This window comes from Xiphophorus maculatus, chromosome 6 (genome assembly GCF_002775205.1).
Source record: "Xiphophorus maculatus strain JP 163 A chromosome 6, X_maculatus-5.0-male, whole genome shotgun sequence".
In the NCBI taxonomy this organism is placed as follows: Eukaryota; Metazoa; Chordata; class Actinopteri; order Cyprinodontiformes; family Poeciliidae; genus Xiphophorus; species Xiphophorus maculatus.
Window position 1 is genome coordinate 27,979,222 of NC_036448.1, and position 22,481 is coordinate 28,001,702.

The 22,481-nt window shown below is 40.5% G+C and overlaps 1 protein-coding gene across 1 annotated transcript in view; it reads right to left on the reverse strand.

The window, feature by feature from the left end:
* Positions 1-22,481, reverse strand: part of myo10 (myosin X) — a 109,682-nt gene that overhangs the window by 22,265 nt on the left and 64,936 nt on the right. The window contains exons 5-19 of the mRNA XM_023335262.1: positions 21,542-21,676; positions 21,329-21,453; positions 20,955-20,968; positions 20,610-20,694; positions 20,388-20,491; positions 19,797-19,926; positions 19,433-19,551; positions 18,680-18,826; positions 18,402-18,502; positions 17,767-17,833; positions 17,484-17,576; positions 16,981-17,049; positions 16,761-16,843; positions 16,555-16,663; positions 14,809-14,889 (exon numbers count right to left, since the gene is read on the reverse strand). Coding sequence (XP_023191030.1) covers positions 14,809-14,889; positions 16,555-16,663; positions 16,761-16,843; positions 16,981-17,049; positions 17,484-17,576; positions 17,767-17,833; positions 18,402-18,502; positions 18,680-18,826; positions 19,433-19,551; positions 19,797-19,926; positions 20,388-20,491; positions 20,610-20,694; positions 20,955-20,968; positions 21,329-21,453; positions 21,542-21,676 — 1,462 coding nt within the window. The remainder of the gene's footprint in view (positions 1-14,808; positions 14,890-16,554; positions 16,664-16,760; positions 16,844-16,980; positions 17,050-17,483; positions 17,577-17,766; positions 17,834-18,401; positions 18,503-18,679; positions 18,827-19,432; positions 19,552-19,796; positions 19,927-20,387; positions 20,492-20,609; positions 20,695-20,954; positions 20,969-21,328; positions 21,454-21,541; positions 21,677-22,481) is intronic.

Genomic DNA, 22,481 nt, shown 5'->3' on the forward strand with positions numbered 1-22,481 from the left:
ATAACAATACAGCTAGCTAGAGAAGAAAAGCTAACGAAGCTAATGAAACGGTAGCCGAAGTCCTGCGTGAACTAAAGGAGTTGTGGAAAGAAAATCAGAGTGTGTTTGCTGAGGCTAAGGCTGCTCTAACAAAACTGGAAACATCAGTATGAGACCTGAAAGAGCGTAGGGACACCCTAGAGCAACGCATGGAAGGAGCAGAGGACTTTTATACGCCTTCACAGGCCCTCGCATACAGGTGCTGGTGCGAGGGCCTTCACAGGCCAGGGCATTCAAGAATCCCTGGCCTTCACAGGCCACCGCATCCACGTGGCGGCGCCAGGGCCTTCACAGGCCAGGTCCTTGAAGGGTCCCTGGCCTTCACAGGCCCTCGCATCCACATGGGGGTGCGAGGGCCTTCACAGGCCAGGTCCTTGAAGGATCCCTGGCCTTCACAGGCCAGGTCCTTGAAGGATCCCTGGCCTTCACAGGCTCTCGCATCCACGTGGGGGTGCGAGGGCCTTCACAGGCCAGGTCCTTGAAGGATCCCTGGCCTTCACAGGCTCTCGCATCCACGTGGGGGTGCGAGGGCCTTCACAGGCCAGGTCCTTGAAGGATCCCTGGCCTTCACAGGCCAGGTCCTTGAAGGATCCCTGGCCTTCACAGGCCAGGTCCTTGAAGGATCCCTGGCCTTCACAGGCTTTCGCATCCACGTGGTGGAGCGATGGCCTTCACAGGCCTTCACATTACCACGTGGTCGTCTTATTCAAGTACTTCTGAAGGAACAGCCTGCGATGTCATCGATGACATCACGTTCGTTTTGATGATATCTGTGCCTCTTCCTTTTTCGTAAAAGGAAGAGGCACAGATGTCATCAGGTCTGATGTCATCAGTGACAGTCAGGGACGGACGTGATGTCATCGATGACATCGCAGGCTGCTACCTCAGAAAAAATATTTTTTATACCTACATTATTTTTTATTCTAATTTGTAAGTGCTCTAAAACGTTGTTCACGTCATGAGTGACATCACAGCCATTCTTAAGTGATGTCATGAGCAGCTCCAAGCCATGAATGGCTGCATTATGAGTGTATTTTCTTTAGTGCTCTTCCATTTGAACTAAAACTTCGGAGGCACAGATCATGTTAGTTCAGATGACAAACACTTTCAAACATTTAAAAATGTAAAATGTAAATCCACAAATTAAAACAAAACCCTAACAAGACTTAGAATGTATGTTGGTGTAAATTTTCACTCATTGAATAAATTATTACAACTCATTAATTTATTCTTCAAAGAAAAACAGTTTAAATAGAGATGCACATTCTTATACTAGACTGTTTAACAGCATTCACTTTTCTAGATGTTTTATTATTAGAAATGACATTGCAACATTCTTGACCTATTTAAGCTCGTGGTTGAATGGCTTCTTAATACTTTTCTGCAGACCCAACTGTTCTATTGCTGTCAGGAAAAACAGATAGGAGAGGCTGCGGCATCCTGAACACGATTTATTCAGATAAAAATCATAATGAGGTTTATAAAATGCCCCCTGTCTTCACATGTCCGAGGTTCGTCTGTTGTCACATAGCCATTTAGCAAATACTATAAAAACCACTGACCAGTAATTAGAAGGTAATTCAAATTAAAATTATTATACAAATAATTAAATTGAAAAGAATTAAAATCAGTTAAAAATTCTTAAAATAAGAAAAATTATGACAGTCATTGGCAAAAAAATAAATAAATATCAAATAAATTTTTTTTCAAAAACAATGAAATACATTAGTTAAAATAAGTATTGAAGACTTCCAGCGGTGCCATGCTCTGAGATGGCTGCATTGGGTGGAGGCTCCAGTGAGATTGATGATTAACTGACAAACTGATGATTAACTGACAAATTGATGATTAAATGACAAATTACATAATTTTCTGGACATCCCCTTAAAAAACAGCAAATAAGAAATCGATGCCAACAAGAAACACCGTTGGTAAACAATAAACTGAACAAAAAGCGTCCAAAGAGAAGAAAGACCAGCAGCAGGCTAACAATACAGCTAGCTAGAGAAGAAAACTAACGAAGCTAATGAAACGGTAGCCGAAGTCCTGATTGAACTAAAGGAGTTGTGGAAAGAAAATCAGAGTGTGTTTGCTGAGGCAAAGGCTGCTCTAACAAAACTGGAAACATCAGTATGAGACCTGAAAGAGCGTAGGGACACCCTAGAGCAACGCATGGAAGGAGCAGAGAGTAGAAACGGTAGAAAGGTACTCAACGTTTTCTACTACTTTTAAACGCCTTCACAGGCCCTCGGATACAGGTGCTGGTGAGAAGGCCTTCACAGGCCTTGGCATCCACATGTCGGTGCCAGGGCCTTCACAGGCCAGGTCCTTGAAGGGTCCCTGGCCTTCACAGGCCCTCGCATGCACGTGGCGGTGCGAGGGCCTTCACAGGCCAGGTACTTGAAGGATCCCTGGCCTTCACAGGCTCGTGAAGCCTGTGAAGGCCAGGGATAGGGTTAGGGATCCCTTTTATACGCCTTCACAGGCCCTCGGATACAGGTGCTGGTGAGAAGGCCTTCACAGGCCTTGGCATCCACGTGGCGGTGCGAGGGCCTTCAAGAATCCCTGGCCTTCACAGGCCACCGCATCCACGTGTCGGTGCCAGGGCCTTCACAGGCCAGGTCCTTGAAGGATCCCTGGCCTTCACAGGCTCTCGCATCCCCGTGGTAGTGCGAGGGCCTTCACAGGCCAGGGCCTTCACGGACCATGGCCTTCACAGGCTCTCGCATCCAAGTGCTGGTGCGAGGGCCTTCACAGGCCTACCATCCACGTGGTGGAGCGATGACCTTCACAGGCCTTCACATTACCACGTGGTCATCGTCTATTCAAGTAATTCTGAAGGAACAGCCTTTGATGTCATCAACGACATCACGTCCGTCCCTGATGATATCTGTGATTCTTTCTTCAAGGAAAAAGGAAGAGGCACAGATAATATCAGATCTGATGTCATCAGTAACAGTGATGTCATCAGTGGTCGTCGGGAATGGATTTTTGTCTCTCGAGAGAGTGATGTCACATTCATTTTTTTTTAGCCAAAAGCAGGTTGTCCTTTTAAAACTTATTGTAAACATCTACTCTTGATAAATATGTAAAAGACGACCACGACGCACGTCATCGATGACATCACATCCACGTGGTGGTGCGATGGCCTTCACAGACAGAAGAAGTTAGCCAGAGAAATGAGAGAATGCTTCGGTACTTGCTGAGACGTGAGGCTTTGCTCACTAATCAATGTGATGACCTACAGAACATTCTGCGCTGTAACAATCTCAGAATTTACCAAGTCATGGAGAGAAGTGAGAAACAGGACATGATTGGCTTCGTAAAGGAACTAATCAGAACCTCGCTTCTTCTGCAGGAGGGTATACGCATTGAAAGAGCATATCAAGTGCTAGGACAGAGGCCGGCTGACACGAATCCGCCACGTTCCATCATTGTCCGTTTGATGGATTACACCATAAAAGAAGCTGTACTACGACAGGCATGATCACAGAAACAAATCGTTCTCCAAGGGAAAAGAATATACTTTGAACAGGATTTCACTCCAGAGGTCCAGAAGAAGAGAGTGCTACTGCGGAGTATAATCAAACAACTTAAAGAAAAAGGAATACAGGCAAAATGTTGTTTCCTGGCTCAACTCAGAATTGATTTGAAAAGGGGCACGAAAACCTTCCCTACACTTCTCGACGCAGTTCCGACGTTGGAGAGGTTGGGTGTGCCGGTGCAGACGAGTGAGAGAGAGAAGATGGAGGCAGCTCTCCAGAGAGGCCTGGACACCGAGAGTCAACAACAGGAGACATGGAAAAGAGGGGCTACCCGATGCGGATCTAAAAGTTTACATTTAAAACTGCCATGAGAACAAAATGTTCATAAAGAGAGGAACTCTTGTGGGCTATAAGGTATGTTCTGAGAGAAAAAAGATGTTAAAGGGGAGAAGAAGACATTATCAAAATAGCCAATGTCATTTTATGTAGTGAATTTGTATTACAAATGTTTATTATCTCACAGGTAGTCAGTAACACCATGCTTTACTATCGTTATCCCTTCACAGGCCTTCGCATCCAAGTGCTGGTGCGATGGCCTTCACATCACTTTTTCAACATAAAACAGGGGTGAGGCAAGGAAGCCTGATCTCACCTATTCTATTTATATCCTATTCTATTCTATTAGAATACTATTTTATTCTTTTCACCATATGTATTGAGCCGTTAGCAGAACTGATTAGAACAAACAAACACATAGAAGGTATAATAGATAAGGGAGGTACAGAACATAAGATATCTTTATTTGCAGATGATATCCTCCTATACATAAAAAACCCATCAAATTCAATAATCCCCCTTCCCCCTTTTTTAAATGCCTACACACATTTGGTTACATCTCAGGCTGTAAACGAAATTAAATCGGAAGCTATGATGATGTCAAGACTGGCCAGAACATCTGGAGAAAGAAGTGAAATTTAAATGGCCAAAAGCAGGCCTTAGATACTTAGGAGTCACTCTGACCAATAATTTTTCCCAGCTATACAACGCTAATTACAACAAGCTTATATCTCAAAAAAGATTTGGAAAGATGGCAGATTCTCTCATTATCTCTAGTAGGCAGGGTGGAAATGATTAGGATGAATGTGTTTTCCTCTTTAACTCCCTCCCAGTCATGGTTCCCAACACCACCTTCAAGCTATTGGACAAACTTATATCAAGATTCATCTGGCAAAACAAACGCACAAAAGTGAGACTTAAAGTTATGTGTTCTTCCAAGAACATGGGAGGCCTGGCACTTCCACATCTTGAGAAATATTATTGGGTGGCACAGCTAAAGGCACTTGTTAAATGGATTAGGTTGGATTTGGATGCAAAATGTATACAGCTGGAACAGGGTTCACAGCAGGGATCATCTCAATAACAGATTTACCTTTTTTCAGTAAAAAACAATGACGAAAACTTAAGATCCAAAATGAGTGGGTGGTGTTTACTTTGAGAGTGTGGAATAAAGTTCGGAAGAGATTAAAACTACCACCCTCCCTATCATGAGCAGCTAGAATAAATGGCATAGTCGACTTTAAACCTAACAAACTTGATGGGGGATTTGGGAAATGGAGAGAAAAAGGTTTAATAACAATAAACCAACTGTTTACAGGAATAATATTAAAAGCCTTCTTGCAACTTCAAACTGAATATAACACCGCTGAGGACTGTCAACTTGATGGAAGAACTAACAGCAACTCTGTTGCAGGAGACTGCGGAAAGAGATTTATAAGAAAAGATGGTTCTCCGTAAATCTATACCTGGAAAATAGGGCCTGATTCTTTGTGATATTGTAGGGAGAGAGGGGAAGGGCAAGATTTGGACTACGCATATTTGAACGTTGTATCTGTAATTATGCTGCAAAGTAAAAATACATAAGTGTGGACTATGCCAAGGAATTGTTCAAATAAAAGTTTTTAAAAAAGTATTGAAGACATCTCCATTTTTCATATAAGTAGTTTTACAATGTGACATGAAGTTTTCACCGGGTGTTGAAACAATACAGCTAATCCAGAAACCAAAAGAAACCAAAAACATTTAAGTTGCAATAACATGGAATGATTCGTACTCATATTTATTCAATACTTTGTATAAAAAGCCTTTGTTGTTGTTCATGTCATCAGTAACATCACGTGGTAGCAAATTTGTTCCAGTTTCATTCCTTATTTGTTTTCTGATTTGTATTTTTATTATTTTTCAGTGTTTTTAACACCCGAGCAACTACTTACCACAGCTACACTTCCCTCGCCCGCGGCCAGTGGAGGCGTTTTTGCGCCTCTTCTGGCTGCGGGCTTTGGGATTTTTGCGGTTCCTCTTACGCCTGGGGGCGTCAGAGGATGAGCGCTTTCTGCGTCGTGCTTTACGTGCCATGGTAGCAACGCTGTGCTAAGCACTATACTCTTTTATTCAAGGACTTATGAAGTACTGGTCTGTGATGTCATCGATGACATCACGGTGACAGCCGTGATGCCATCGATGACATCACAGCCAAGCTGGACTACTGGTGATGACATCACGCCTGATGCTAGCTGTGCCTCTTCCTTTTTCATCAAAATGTAGTTCTAAACCATTTAAAGCGAAACATTTGCTCATGTATCAGGTTAAAGGTTAAAGGTTAGGATTTTACATTTATTTGTGTGAGCAGTTATTTCTATCTTTAAAATCTTAACATTACTTATTTAAAAATGCATATTAACCTATTCTACATTAAATTATTATATTATTAGAAAGCACTAGTTTTTCTTTTTGACCTATTGTCACTTTATGGAAATAATTTCTATAAATTAAAAACCTGCCATAGATCGCACAGATCCTGCCATTTATGGGCCAATTGACATGACTTCACCTGTCAATCACTCCAGCGGGTTTGACCCAGCCACGACCCATCCTCAATGCTTTAACTGAGGTGAGGAATCAACCCAGAACCACACAGGAGGAGCTGGTCGATGACCCGAAGAGAGCTGGCACCACTGTTTCCAAGGTTACTGTGGGTAATACACTAAGGCTGCGTTCACACTGCAGCCTGAAGCGACCCAAATCCGATTTTTTTGACCTAATGCGACCTGTCTTTTCATGACAGTCTGAACACAGATCCGATTCAAATGTAACGTCCAGGTCGCATTCCTCTGACTTTAATGTCACCGATACTCAACAAATGTCCCTGTTTTGCGTCCTAATACATGCGAGCGGAAAGAAAAGCAACAGCCACAACGGACTGTAATGAGGATTAAATTGTTAATGTGCTGCTCCGGTCGGAAAACAACTTCAAATGTGTAAGCTGTGCTCCCCTCATGTCAATTGTTCAGAGAGTTTGAACTTTTTATCTCCCTACCTGCTGCTATGATCACCTGAGCTGTAAAACTGGGGGAACCACAAAAATTGCCGTCTCAACTGTTTGCTGAAAGAATATGGAAGACGGCAAGGAATATTTTCTTTTTCATCACTTTGAACCTCTGAGCTCATGAAGGCATTATTGGGTTTAATAAAATAATTTTTTCTAGTGCAATAACAATTTTAAGCCAAAGTAAATGACAACATCTAGTTATAGGTTTTCTTCTTGCACAAATTGTAGCTATTGTGATTCCGAAGGAATTTTCCACTTTGGTGAAAATAAAGTTTTTTCTTATCTTACCTTTTATGCCCTTAAAATACCATTTATAGTGTTTTAAATATTTTCATGTATTCTGTACAGCATTTTGGACCGTTTGATAATTTAAACTGGAACTATGTTACTTTCAGTTGTTATAAAAAAATATGTATATATTAAACATTGGTGAAATTGGGCCTCTGTCTCTTTAAGTAGCTTGTGCTCTTTTCGTCAAACACTTTATTAAGTCTTAACACAACAAAGGGTCTTTGTTGTGTTAAAGTAACAGAAATTTTGGATAAAACACAGATGATGTCAGGTCAGACGTCATGAGTGACGTCACAGCCATCCATCTAGAAGAGATGACGTCACTCATGATGTCTGACCTGACATCATCTGTGTTTTAATCAGAATTTTTTCCTTTTTTAAAATTTTTTTAGTGGTTTTTTAACTGCTTGCTACATGGTCAACGTGAGTGACTAGTAATAACGACGACGGCGGTACCTCCTGCGTCTACGGCGATAGTAGCCGCTTCTGCGCCTCCTACGCCTGTAGTATCGCCTCCTTCTCCGTCTGTAGGAGCGACGTCGCCGTCGTCGTCTACGTGCCATGGTAGCAATGCTGCGCTAAGCTAAGTGATCTTTTATTCAAGGTCTTTTGAAATAAGAGCTTGTGATGTCATCAATGACATCAGAAATGGTGACATCACATTTATGTAAATTGTGATGACGTGGAGTGATGTCACCAATGACATCAGAAATGGTGACATCACATTTATGTAAATTGTGATGACGTGGAGTGATGTCACCAATGACATCACTCCATAGATGTTTTAAAGTGAAAAGTGACGTATGATCAGCCTGGGTTTTATGCTAATCATCATCTATCTGGAAATTTATTTCCTGCAACATTTCTATTTGTAAATTTGTATAAATGTTAGTATTTTTTATTGTGTCTTTTATTTCAATTGCTTTTCCACCATAATATTCTTATTTTAATCATTTGTAAGTTATTTTAATTTTAAGAATTTTGTCAAAAATTAAATTAAATTCTTCTATTACTTTTCCGGTGAGAGTTTTGGTCTAATGTGTACGGTGGCCGACAGGTGCAAATGCGCAGCAAAAGAGAAACATGCAAACAAAAAAAAAAAACACGCGCACAAATTAAATGCGGCAAGCAAAAAGCAAATAAAATGCAAACAAAAAAGAAGACACCCCCGAATGAAATGCAGCAAACAAAAAGTGTTGAAAACGGAAGTGCTCCAGACCACTAGGGGGAGTCAAAGAAAATAGTATTTTTGCTAATTCGGGCAAGCATCTACGAGACCGAGCCCAGAACGGTATGACTGACACAAAGTCTATCACGCTACCCATAAATTATTCTGTTATTCTATAATATTATAAAAGACGGCGTATCTGAAAAGAAATATAGTAATACGTACCTTTACTTTCTTTCAAATTTCTTTCTCTGAATCTTGCATCTGGTCCCATAGAAATGAATACTATTTTCTTTGACTCCCCCTAGTGGTCTGGAGCACTTCCGTTTTCAACACTTTTTGTTTGCTGCATTTCATTCGGGGGTGTTTGCGTCTCTCTTTTTGTTTGCTGCATTTTATTCGCTTTTTGCTTGCCGCATTTAATTTGTGCGCGTGTTTTTTTTTTTGTTTGCATGTTTTCTCGTTTGCTGCGCATTTGCACCTGTCGGCCACCGTAAATGTGAGCGGCTAATGACGACGGCCACACCACATCGGCGAACAGAGTCAGCCATGGTTTACATCCGAATTTACCACATCTAGTTTCCTCTGCAATGTTTCTCATTGAGCAGTTCATGTTTGTTATAAGGGAAGCATCTCACTATTCTGGTGGAGATAGTGTTGTTTACACAGAAGTTTATATAATCGTGGCTGGCAAAGAACAATCCGATCTGTAACCTCAAAACAACCCTGTAGGCCTTATTGGTTGATATACGTTTCAATTTTTAAAATCTTAGACTGAAATGCTACATGTTGAGTGCTGGTGGTTAAGGATGAAGGACAGACATCCTACATATACGGTCAGATAAACGGTACGTCCTGTTTCTACGCCTCCTACGCCTGTAGGAGCGTCGTCGCCGTCGTTGTCAATGAGCCATGGTAGCAAAGCTGCATCGAAGTAATGAGTCTTTGAAGAATTTTTAATTAATATACATTACAATAATTTCCCTTTGGATCAATAAAGTATTTTTGAATTAGAATTTAATTGAAGAACTTTTAAAGTTGACTGTTGCCTGTGATGTCAACAGTTACATCATATTTCTGACAATCACTCATGACATCACACCTGACATTATCTGTGCTTCTTTCTTATTTTGCATGACTTTTTTAGTGCTTTTACGTGCTTGCTACATGTTTAACGTGAGCGGCTAATGACAGCAGACATGCCTCCCTCGTCTACGTCCGGAGGAGACGTTTTGACGCCTCTTCCGGCCGCGGACTTTGCGATTCTTGCGACCCCTCCTACGCCTCTGAGGGTTTTCGTCATCAGAGGAGGACGATGACGACGAGCGTCGTCTGCGTCGTGCTCTACGTGCCATTGTAGCAATGCTGCGCTAAGCTAAGTGGTTTTTTATTCAAGGACTTCTGAAGTAACAGCCTGTGATGTCATCGATGACATCACTCCATTCTTGTCCATCTCTGATGACATCAGACTTGACATAATCTGTGCCTCTTCCTTTTTCATCAGAATGTAGTTCTAAATAACTTAAAGTGAATCGAGAGGTGTGACCGATCTCTTGCTGAATATTTGGTGTGTGGGAATATTTGTACCACATGTTACTGCTTTACAAAGAAACTGAAAGGAAAACAGATTTGCAATGTTTATTATTTTGGACCCAGCATTACACCTAAATCTGTGATTTAATCCTGTAGCATACAATGTAATGATGACATAATCCATCATACAGGTTGTAGTTATGCTGTTGATCACTGTAGTACTCAGCTGCTCATGAGGCATTAATCCATCTTTTACAATTTTCCAGACTGTTTGGGTTTTGAAAATGGAAGAAACTCTATTCTGCCCTCTCAAATGGATGTTCCCTTCTGACAATCCACTGTTTTTTTCTGATTACTTTTCATCAAATCTCGATGAGCACATCCCGTTCACAGTGATAAGCTCCAATAGCCTTGACTGAGATTCAGTTCCTCAAGGTCAAAGCATGTTTAATTTTTCCAGTCAGACCCAGAAACAGAGGAAGTGGAGCATCCCGCATCCAGCAAGCGGTTTATGAATGGTGAGAGAACAAGAAAACGCTTCGTCTTTTCCAGCATCCATTGTACAGCAAATACAGTCGGAAAACTTGCTGACCAAGTTTAAGATACAGACTCAGCACCTCAATGCATATGTGGCAATATCTGGTGATTTTAATCACTCTCTTCTACACCGCCATCATTTCAAAACACTTGCTCTAGCAGAGAAAACAAGACATTGATTCATAAATCTCCGAATCAAGATCTCCTCTGGTGAAAACAGATCACAATCTTGAAGCAACAGATTGGATTTCCCTTTGCCAGCCAAATGGAGATGACATCAATGTTATGACTGAGTGAGTCACAGATTATATAAACGCCTGTGTGGACAGCACCATCCCCACCAGAACAGTGAGATGCTTCCCTAATAATAAACTCTGGATCACCAGTGACCCAAATGAACTGTTAAACAGGAAAAAAGAACCTTTATGGAACAAGGGAGTTATTGATGAGTATACAGAAGCAGCTCAAAGTCAAGTACAGGAAGAATCTGGAGGACAAACTGCAGAGGAACAGGATGAAATGTGGTCAGGGATGAAGAAGATCACAGGCTTCAAGCAAAAGGAGGATGAGAAGTCTGGACACAGCCAATGAGCTGAACACATTCTTCAACAGAGTCAGTTTAGCTCATCATCTCTTGACATCCCACAAGGTCTTGGAGAGACTCCTGCTGGTGTTCCTCTGGGCAATAGACTGGACTGGACTGGAGACGCAACAGTGAAGCATCTATAAGAAGTGCCAGTGCAGACTGGACTTCTTGAGGAAGCAAAGATCCTTCAAGGTTTACAGAAAGATGCTGCAGATCTTCTGCCAGTCTGTTGTTGAGAGTGTCATCTCTTCCGCCATCATCCTTTGGGGGCATCAGTATCAGAGCCAGGGACCTAAAAAGGCCCAATAACCTGATAAAGAAGGCTGGTTCTGTTCTGGGGATGATGACGGGAAGAAGGATTTTAGATAAAATCACAGAATTCACTGTAATGCAGACCGCTTCAGGAGATCCTCTCTGAAAACAGTCTCTTTAATTAAAATGAGTTAAGACATTTATTTTCCCTTGGGGATCAATAAAGTAATTTTGAATTTGAAATGTGCTGGAGCCTTGGGTAGTGGTTGCTAGGTAACGGGTTAGTGGCAGCAGATTGTGACTTATTATTCGGTATATTTTTAAAATGGCTCATTTTCCAGACATGAAAAAACTCTAATTTATTGCTGGAAAACAGCCGTGTGTTTTTTTAAGCACTAGGACTTTTTCTAGGAGCCGTAAAAACCCAAACTCAACCAGATGATGTGCAAAAAATGAATATTGTATAATAAGGTCCTCTTGAAACAATCCAGACACGGAGACACTAATAAAACCTGCAGGACAGCCTTCCTGGAGGACTGGATTTGAGGATCCCTGATCTACTGGTTGTTTGACAAGGAGGAATTTACAGAGAGAAAAAAAGAGAAAGACAAAGGGAACGCTTTTCAGTTGAAAAGCACATGCTACATGTTTCTCGCTTACCAGAAACATGTAGCATGTAACATGTAGCAACAGGCCTACCTCATGCGCCTGCGGACATAGGAGGCGTTGTGGCGCCTTTTATGGCCGCGGACCTTGGTAGGTTTGCGGGCTCTCCTGCGCCGGTAGGCCTCAGAGGATAGCCGTCTCTGTCGTGATCTACGTGTCATTGTAGCAATGCTACGCTAAGCTAAGTTGTCTTTCATTCAAGAATTTTTTTAAGTAACAGTCTGTGATGTCATAAATGACATCACATCCATGCCTGACTATGACTGATGACATCAGACCTGACAATGTCTGTGCCTTTTCTTTTTAAAACATATTTAGCGTGAAGTGTGACCAACCTGACCGATACTTTGCCAACGATTTTGTCTGTTTGAGAGCAACAAATCTGACTTTCTTTCACTAAAATGGCTCCAATTCAAAACTTCCACATGTGCACCATCACAGCTCCTAGACGGCTGATGGCACAAACACGAAACGTGACACGGTTGTTCACCGAAGCTTCCTGCTACCTACGGTGTACATGTCACATCAATGGGAATTTTATTTTCTAAGTTAGAGGATGTGGTTTGTAACCAAGTAAAAACAGTTTTCAGCATTCATCCATTTTCTCCCACATCTCTGACATCATAATGTGATGTTAATATTGTATTTAAGCAATTAAAGAGTAGCTCTTTGGACACTAGACATAGCAATAAGCTTTTAAACTAAAATAAACTAAAGTCGACTTATTAAATTAACTGAGTTAATGTTAGCCATCATGTTAGTGTAAGCATAATAGTAGCATTTAAGCTAACAGTTTTTTTGTTTTTAGCTAATTATAAATCAGAATATGCTGATTGAATCAAGTTACTGTTACTCAGCATGAAATTGTAACCAATGCGGTTGTGAAAGAGGGAGAAGAGTCACGTGACAAGACTACTTTGTTGTTGACTCACAGCAAAATAAAGGGCACTAGAGTCAAATCACAATTAGAAAAAAAGGAAAGAAAATAGAAGAAAGAATAGAAAAAGAGAAAGAAGAGAAAAAGGAAAATAAAAAAGTGCATGCTACAATTGAACGAGAGCGACTAATGACAACAGACTCTCCCACGTCTGCAGACAGACGAGGCGTTTTGGCGCCTCTTCCGGCTGCGAAATTTGATAGCCTTACGAACTCTCCTACGACGGGGCGCGTTGGAGGATCGCTGTCTGCGTCGTACTCTACGTGCCATTGTAGCAATGCTACGGCTAAGCTAAGTGGCCTTTTATTCAAGAACTTTCCAATTCACAGCTGGTGATGTCATCAATGACATCACATCCATGCATGACATCAGTCCTGACATTATCTATGCCTCTTCCTTTTTCATCAAAATGCAAGTCAGCATATTTTAAACCTGTTCGCTAATGAATCAGGTCAAAGGTTAGGATTTTAAATTTATATGGTTAGTTCTTTTTTGCTAAATTCCTCTTGACATCTTTTCTTGAAAAAAATTTATACAGAAGTTTATTTTCTCAAAACTTTTTCATATTTAAATTGGTGGAAATGTTTGTTAACTGTTTAGTTAAAATCTGTCTCATAACTGTTTTCTGCTTCCTGCAGAAGAAAAGACATAAAACAGAGACAACGCCCGAACAGGTGGTTGTTTGACAGGAAAGGATAAAAAAAGATGGAGGGAAAACTGAAACGTGCATGCTAGTGCTGGGCGGTGGTGAAGGGATAAAGCACGCGGCGCCTCAGCCGTAAAGGCCTCAGTTCTCTATGCAGCGGTCACAGGTTCGAGTCCGGCCTGCTGACCTTTGCCACATGCCTTTCCCTTCTCTCCTGTCTCATAACACCGTTTTTTTTGTTTACACTCAGTCAAATAAAGGCCACTAGAGCCAAAAACAAAGAAAAAAGCGCATGCTACATGCTTAATGAGAACAACTAACAACAAGCCTACTTCATGCGTCTGCGGACAGACGAGGCATTGTGGCGCCTCTTCTGGCCGCGGGCCTTGGTAGGTTTGCGGGGCCTTCTGCGCCGGTAGGCGTCGGAGGACCGTCGTCTCTGTCGCGATTTACGTGCCATGATAGCAATGCTGTGCCAGGCTAAGTGGTCTCTATTCAAGAACTTTTGAAGTAACAGTCTGTGATGTCATCAGTGACATCACATCTATTTGTGACTATACGTGACATCACACCTGACTTGATCTGTGCCTCTTCCTTTTTCATCAAAATGTAATTCAGTGTCTTTTAAAGGGAAACGTAAGGTGGGACCGATAGGTTTTATGTTAATTTATATGGATAGTTCTTTTTTATTTCCTCTTTTCTTAAAACCTTTCTATCTGATAACAGTTGAATAAACGTCACTGGTGCCTAAACAGTTGTTAAACCAAAAACCCCACTGACATGACAGAGAAGTCATGAAGGGGCAGTGAATGTACAGATTTGTGACATTCTGCAGGTTTTATGAAACAGGTCATTTTCCAGAAACCAATGGCCAAAAAACAGCCTGGAGTTTTTTTTAAATACTTGGGTTTTTAGAAGCAGTATGGACTTTTAAAAATGTGCAAAATGTGAATTTTGCTTAGCCCATCCCCTCTACAGCAGCCTCCCAGTCAGAAACAATTACCACAGTGCAGATGGAATATCCCAAAACCAATTTCTGTATTTCAGCTGTCTGCCAAAGCCCTGCATGCTTCACTACCAGAGCCGGTTGCTAGGAAACCTGGGGCTAAAGGTCATCAAAAGAGCCAGACATTTTTTTTCCATCTACCTCGTGGAGGGGGGAGGACTGTTTAACGATTAAATGACAACCAGTTCACACAGACTGTCAGCACTGTGACATCCTGACCCACAAACATTTGCTCTCTGCGGTGCATGTGGTCATGTGTGAAGCACCAGGGACTCACCTTGTGTGTGTTTGGCTTGATGCACCGGATGAAGTACGGGTTGGACGTGCTCAGGGTGGCCATCAGGGAGTGCAAAGAGTCCTGGAAAAACAAGAACACTCTTATTTCTTACTTTCTATCATCCTTCTTAGCTCAACAGATTCAACTTTTAATTTGTACTTTTACTGATGTAATTAGTGGAAACTTCATTACTGTAAATATCAGAGGTGTGACCAAGTCACTGTGTTGCAAGTCTCAAGTAAGTCTCAAGTCTTTGTCCTCAAGTCCGAGTCAAGTCTCAAGTAAAGACAGGCAAAAGTCGAGTCAAGTCTCAAGTCAGGAACCTTTAATTTCAAGTCATTTCGAGTCGTTTATATATATTTTTTTTTTATAATTTGCAATTATACATAAAATTCAAATAATAGACCATTTGTTAGTTTTAAAATATGTATTTATCTCAAATGATAGAACATGTGTAGCTGAACACAAAGTATAAAAAACATTTTTAAATTGGACCACTTTATTGCCCAGTTCTGTTAAACTTGATGTTCAATAAAAAAAGACGAAAATGCTGACATTTCCACAGCACAATACAAAGAACCATAACAGCAGTTTTTTCCTCTTTTCTCTGACCTGTCAAAACAATATATTGTCAATATAATTTCCCAACGTAGATGTCTTCAAATACACCAACCATCCTTAGATGATACTAGACCCGCTCATCATCATGATGGGACAGAGAGACTCTGTTCCCTGTGTTCAGGGTCCAGAATCTGCTTTCTGTTCCGGAGCCCCGCTCACTATCCACCGGCTTCCTGAGCTAACACGGTGCACATTATTTGTGGAGGCATTTGAAGGACCGGATTTATGGTAAATAATCACCAATTTAACCCGGAGTACACATGCTAACACGAAGTTAGCTAAAGTCAACTATCTTACAGCAAAAGAAAAGCGCCACCTACCGATCTTTGTGAAGCTTCAAATGCCGGACAAAGTTGGACGTCGTGGCATCTCCATCCGATATTCTCTTCTTGCATGTTTTACAAGTTGCAGTTCGTTTTTTAGTCGAAAGTTCATAACCTATGTAGCCAAAAGAAATTACTCGCGGAAGCATATTCGAGCGGTTATTTTGTATTTCGTTCCCTGAGCTCTGCAGCTTTGCCGCGTTTTTTTAAACGTCCAAATCCTGTTGATTTGATTGGTTGTGCTGCAGCTACGTACACATACATACATAAGGAGAGAGGAAAACCATAGTGACGGTCTGCGCATATTGATACGGAATGAGTGACATTAATTAATGACGCCACTTTATAAATAATGTGTTTTAAATTTTAAAACTTTGAGTAAAAAATATCAAGTCTTTTCAAGTAAACAGCTTCAAGTCGAGTCAAGTCCCAAGTCAATGGCATGAAAGTCAAAGTCAAGTCCGAGTCTTTGAGCATTTTTTCAAGTCAAGTCTCAAGTCGTGATTTTAACGACTCGAGTCTGACTCGAGTCCAAGTCATGTGACTCGAGTCCCCACCTCTGGTAAATATATTAACAAAATTCAAAAAAGAAAATGTATGTATACATATATGTAGATTTATATGTATATAGTATGGAGAGTAGTATTCAATGTGTAGTATTCCCCGGTATACTACAAAGTATACCAGGGAATGGTATTCTGTACTTTCTACAGAATTCTATATTCTGCATATTAGTAAGAAAATTTTCTATAGAAAAAGTACATAGAAAGCTCCTCTGCTGTTTGCTCCCAGTTTGACTTGCCTTGAACTGGGAGCTGACGGTGGGCCGTCTGTGCTTGGTGCTGCTCTTCAGCGTGTCCTGCTTGTTTCGGCTCAATACGTGTTCAAACAGATCATAGACAAAATCCAACCTGGCAAACAAAGGGCGGAGTCAGAAATCAGGTGATAAAAGTCAAAAACATTTTTCATCCTGAAAATCCCTCCGGTCTGTAAAAACACGCAGCCGACCTGCTTTCTCTCAGCATGTTGAGGATGTCATCCCTGAACGTGTCTCTGTTCTTCTCCAGCATCCCCCTCACGTCATACACCACCTGGAAACGGCCACAAGGGGGCAGCGCGGTTTTACAGGAGCAAAGCACAGCAGAGAAGAAACTTTTTTCTCCTCACAATTTTCAGATCTCAATAAAAACACAAAGTCAACAGCAGTAAAAATATCAGAGGCGGTTACCTCTCCTGCATAATGTCTGACTCCGAATAGGTGCACAGCAACACGAGGTTTCACATAAAATGGATTTTTCTGCAGAAGAAAGAAAAAGTCAATTATTATTCTCAGGTAATAAGCTTCACAAAGTCAAACAGGAAACACTAGATATATAATTTACCCTTTTTACATTAATCTAGTGCTAAATCAGAGCTTATTTTATTCAAATTTTAAGTCTCATTTTTACTATTTGGATAAATTATGAAGCTCTTTTTTGTTTTTTTTAACAAGCCATACAAATAAAATTAATATTGACCATGCGTAGCTACTGAATAACATAAATTAGCCTGTTTTTAAAATGGGAAAGACAGGAGAACATTCCATTCAGGTGGGATAAATATGTAAAAATGTGATTTAAGACTTTTGACTTTATCATTTATTCTTCCAGTGATTTCATGACAATTTGTGCGTCTTGCATGAATATAAAATGGCTCCACACTAAAAACGAGAGGAGGATGCTGGAGACCAACCGAGTGCTGGCTGTGGAGCTTCTCCAGTAAGGTGTCGTCTGTGGCTTTGGGGAAGTGACTCTCCTCGTTCATCAGCGCCAGGAGACCCAGTTTCTAAGAACAAATGAAAAGTTTGACATTCAAACTGTTCCTGCAGAGTTTAGAGCAAATAATAAATAAATGTTTATTACCAAAATAAACTTGATTTGTCTCATTAATTCACATGTGTCATTTTAATCTGACGTAAAATTGTTTTACAAACTTTAAAAATAATCCCGTTTGGAGTAAGAAATCATCTGCATACCTTCTCAATCAAATCCAGACACTCTCCATTGTCCATCCAGTTGATGTCGACCCAAACCAGGCCCTCTCTGCAGGAAGAGCAGGAGCAAACGAACAGTTTTGTTTTCCAGAACAACAAGAAACAACAGAGAGCTGACAGGAAAATTACGTTGGGACTGTTTCAGTTGAAAATGAAACATCAAGCGTTTTCCTTCGACACATTTTACATTTCAAAGCTTCTCACTTCCCCAGATGGAGGCTCTGTTTCCATTAAATATTCTACATGGATACATTTATGGCCTTTTAGAAACTCAGTGCATTTATCTGCATGTCCCAACAGCTGTTATAAAACCCAAAAAGTGAATGTAAAACTGCTACTCTATCGCTTGAGACACAACCGAGTCTCTGTGTGTCACAAACAAAATATCCCCATTAAAACCTTAAATTCAAGATCTGAGGTTCCCATACACATCCACTGTTCAATTTACTTTAAGATCATCCAATTTGATTTTTTTCAAAATGTGAAACAGCTGAAATATTTTTAAATGTTTTTCCATCGTCTGTTTCCCTTCTTTCCATTTCAACCCAGACCTGAAACGGCTGAAAAAGAACAAAACGTTCTGCGTGGAGGAAAACAAACGAAGCGTCGCCACCTACTTGTTGTATTCAAGTTGCTCCAGGGAGAAAATGTGCTTATTGAAATATTCCTGAAGCTTCTCGTTTGCATAGTTGATGTTGAACTGCTCAAAGCGGTTCACCTGCGGGGAGCAAACCAAAATACTAAAATCATGAACAGTAAAACATTCCTGAGGTTTGCACATCAATCCAAAACTAAATACACAGATAATACAGGAATACGATGAACAGAATTACAAGATCATGTTATAAAGTGTTTATTATTGATCTCACACATCAAAGATAAGGTAAATGCAAACCTCAAAGTTCTCAAATCCAAAAATGTCGAGGATGCTGATGGACTTGAAGTCCTCCTTGCCCCGGATGCGGTGGTTCAGCTTGTGAATGATCCAGTTGAAACACTGGGAATAAAGTGCCATGGCCATGGAGTCCCTGGAGTCCACCGCCTTCAAAAACACAGATTATTAGAAAACAGATTACATTAATATTCACTCAGGCAGACATGAATCACCACAGAAATAAGCAGAACTGAAGCTGATGAAACTTATAAGTTAATTTAGAATAATAAAAAAGGATTTTTGCTGTTTTCTGGGAGTTAAAAAGTGTAAACTAACAAGTATCTTAAAGCCAGTGGAAGGCTTTAGAGCAGAGGTGATGTGCTGTAATTTCTTAGTTTTAGTGAGAAAAGGCCGACTTTGTAACTGTGTTTATGTGACTGTGGAGGTTCAGGTCTGTGAACAGTGTGCTCACTCTTGATTGTTCCTCTTTAAAAACAATAATTTAAGTTTAATTCCCGTTGAGCTGAATAAACATCGACTTGTCTCTGAATCAGAGCTTCAACAGGTTTGTGATGTTAACATTGTAATGTCTGTATCTACGTAGTTATGGTAACGAATCTTGTTTGTTATAATTAAAAGCTTTTTATAGTTATTTAACTTTTTATCCTGATCTTCATCACTTGCTGGACTTTGTCAGGAACAGCTCAGAACTTTTGTTAAAATAAAATAAAAGCATTTTCTCCGTATTTCATCCTACATGCATTGACCTCTGACCTGTTCGACTGTTAGCGGCGTGGAGATCTCCTCCCCCCTGAGGATCATGGAGCGGTGAGTCAGGACTTCTGCCAGCTGATCCGAGTTCAGGCCCAGAAGTTCAGACGTCCAACTCAGAGCTGCAGAATAAAAACAACAAAACCCACAGCTTTCACAAGTATCAAGTAAACTCAGAAACTCTGGAAAGATTTCAAACATTCGTTAAAACATTCGTTATGCATAATAGATTTTTACAACACAATCAAAAACTCTCAGATATGATTAAAGATGCAGGATGTTTTTTCTGTCAGGACAGAGACGAGCTGGTAGAGAAAATGGCAACGTAAAAACAGTGAACAGTGGAAGGAAGGATGAATTTTCCAACCTGATTTGGAGGCGACCTGAGCGCCTCCAGCCGTCATGAACTCGATGTTTCCTGCATGGAGAATCCCCGCCAGGAGGCGCAGGATCTCCCTGATGTTCTCCTCTGTGAACTGCATGGTTTGCATCGCGTTCTGAAAACCACAAAGACACGAAGCAGACGCAGCTGAAAAACCTCAGCATGATTACCAGCCGATCTGCTGCTGAGTTATTAAATAAACTGGTTTCATGTCTTTGTGTCGTTTGGCATTATTTACAGTCAATATGTTCTCAGTTTTGAGGTTTTCACTGGTGGAAGTTTATCAATAACTTCTTAAACATTGATAAGATACAACCTACGTACACTGAGGTGGGAAATAAAAAAGACAAGCAGTAAACATATACACTGAAATTAAATTAGAATAAAACATATAGACAAAAAAATCAGTTATGTTTAAACCATCCTTAAAGTAACAGCACAGAATAAAGATAATTTCTCTTCCTGATGTTGAAGATTTCAGACTTTTCTAATCAGACCAACTATGTGCTTAAACTAGAAGTTCAGGTGAAGTTTAGGTTTTGAATGTGTTTGCTCAGAGAGACTCTGTGTCGGTACCAGAACGTCCTGAAAGGTGCCGCTGTCGTTGATTGTCTTATCCTCCATGCAGTTGGACTGTCTCAGGTAGTGGTAGCTTTCAGGACGCGTCAACCCAAACGCCTCTGCAGAAACAAACAGAAAAACAATCTGATCCTCCTTGACAAAGCAAAATGTTACACAGCAATGACAAAACCCAAAGAAACTGTTCTCAAATAAATGTCTTTTCTTTTTTTATCTCACCTCTTTGCTGGTTGTTGGCTCCTGATAATATGGCGTAAAAGATGTGATAGTTTCTCTCTCCTGGGTTCTGCCGAACAACTCGATTCTGAAGAGGATAAATACTGGTCAGAATATTATCATCATTTATGTTTGTAAAGTCAAAACTTTTTGCAGAGATGACTAAGATTTCCAGACAAATGAGAAGTTTTCCCAAAGTTTTTGTGATACTTTCTCAGTCTAAGTTTTAACGTTTAACATCACTTGAGCTCCGGCTGTTGCTTTAATCAGCTGTCAGACCATGAAGACTTAAACATCAGTGCTACACTTTAGCAGAAGTTGAGACTTGGAAGAATCACAAGCACTTACTTTCTCTAGCAGATCTTTCATCAGAAAAGAATCAGTTAAGGTACAAAACAGTCAAATATCTCAGTTACAAAATTCATCAAAATGTCAGAAATGAATCCACAGACAAAGACAATAACACCTCAACAGTCCAGCACATAATACTAACCATCTATCAGTCATAAATAATCTGGCTGCAAACCATAAAACTAAGGCTTACAAATATTAAAAAATGATTTAAGAAAATCTAAAAGCTATTTCACTTTCAACAGATATCTGGAGGAAGCCTTTTCCGACTTTAACCTCTTCCTACTTTAATTTCTCCAAAACCTTTTCCAGGTATAAAAAGAGGAAATGAGTTTCTGTCCATCTAACCCTGAGTGTGTTTGAAAGGATACAGTCAACAATTCTTCCTCCCTGGATGTTTCCCTTCTGATTGAAATGCAGCTGGACGAACTTCCCGAAGCGGCTCGAGTTGTTGTTGTAGACGGTCTTGGCGTTTCCGAAGGCCTCCATGATGGGGCTGAAGAGAGAACGAGTCGTTAAACCATCAGGCAGAAGGTGAAGTGAGGTGGGAAGCAGGGAGAGTTAGCGTTAGCCGGGATAACGACCTGCTCTCCAGCAGCGCCTCCTCCACGTGCGACGTTTTGTCTCTGCAGGAAACCTCCAGCGAGTGTTGGCTCATGGCGGACAGAAACCTCAAAATCAGCTTGGTGCTTTCGGTTTTACCAGCTCCACTTTCTCCACTGGGGACAAAAGAACAAAAAAAATTATATTTACAGTTTATAGCTATAAAACTAGAATGGCAATAAAAAAGCATAATTTCAGGTCAGCTCCAGGGGATTTGTGTTTTGTTTCCTGGGTCATTGCTTATTTTCTTTTATCTCAGGTGGAAAAGTTATTAGTAAAAACCGTCACTGTATAGAAGCACTGCAGGCCGCTATAAAAAATACAAAAAATAATACAAACATATATATATGTTCATAAAGCACAACTCTGAAATGAATAAAATCTAATGTAGTCCAATTTGATTTTTTTTAATAACTTTTATAAAAATCTTTATCTGTTCCATTACCAGCCTCCAGGTGGCGCCATAATGCTTCCCACCTGGCATCATCCATCATATTTACTGATACTTGTTTACATTTATCATCATCAGAAGATATCAGAATCTGCCTGTCAATTTTATTTGGCAAAAAAAAAAAGTTAAATAAAGTTACACAAACACAAGTTGTTACTTCACCAGACAGAAAATCTATTTTTTGATTCCCAAAAATCAGAAAATCTGGAAGCAGTTAATGATTAAATAGGAAATTAAGACTTTGCTCATTTCTTCCTGACATGGCTCTCAGGTACTTCTCATCTGCTGGATTCATTTTGAGGCCTTTAAATCCTCGGTCCTTCTTTGGGCCTCAACTTGTCTCCTTCACCGTTAGTCTGAACACACAAAGTTCACTGAGCTATGGAGTAAAATGAATAAAAACAGCCAAAATCAAAAGCAAAGCCTGGAGGAGCACTGGTCTGGACCAGGGTGAGAAACTCTTTGGACCT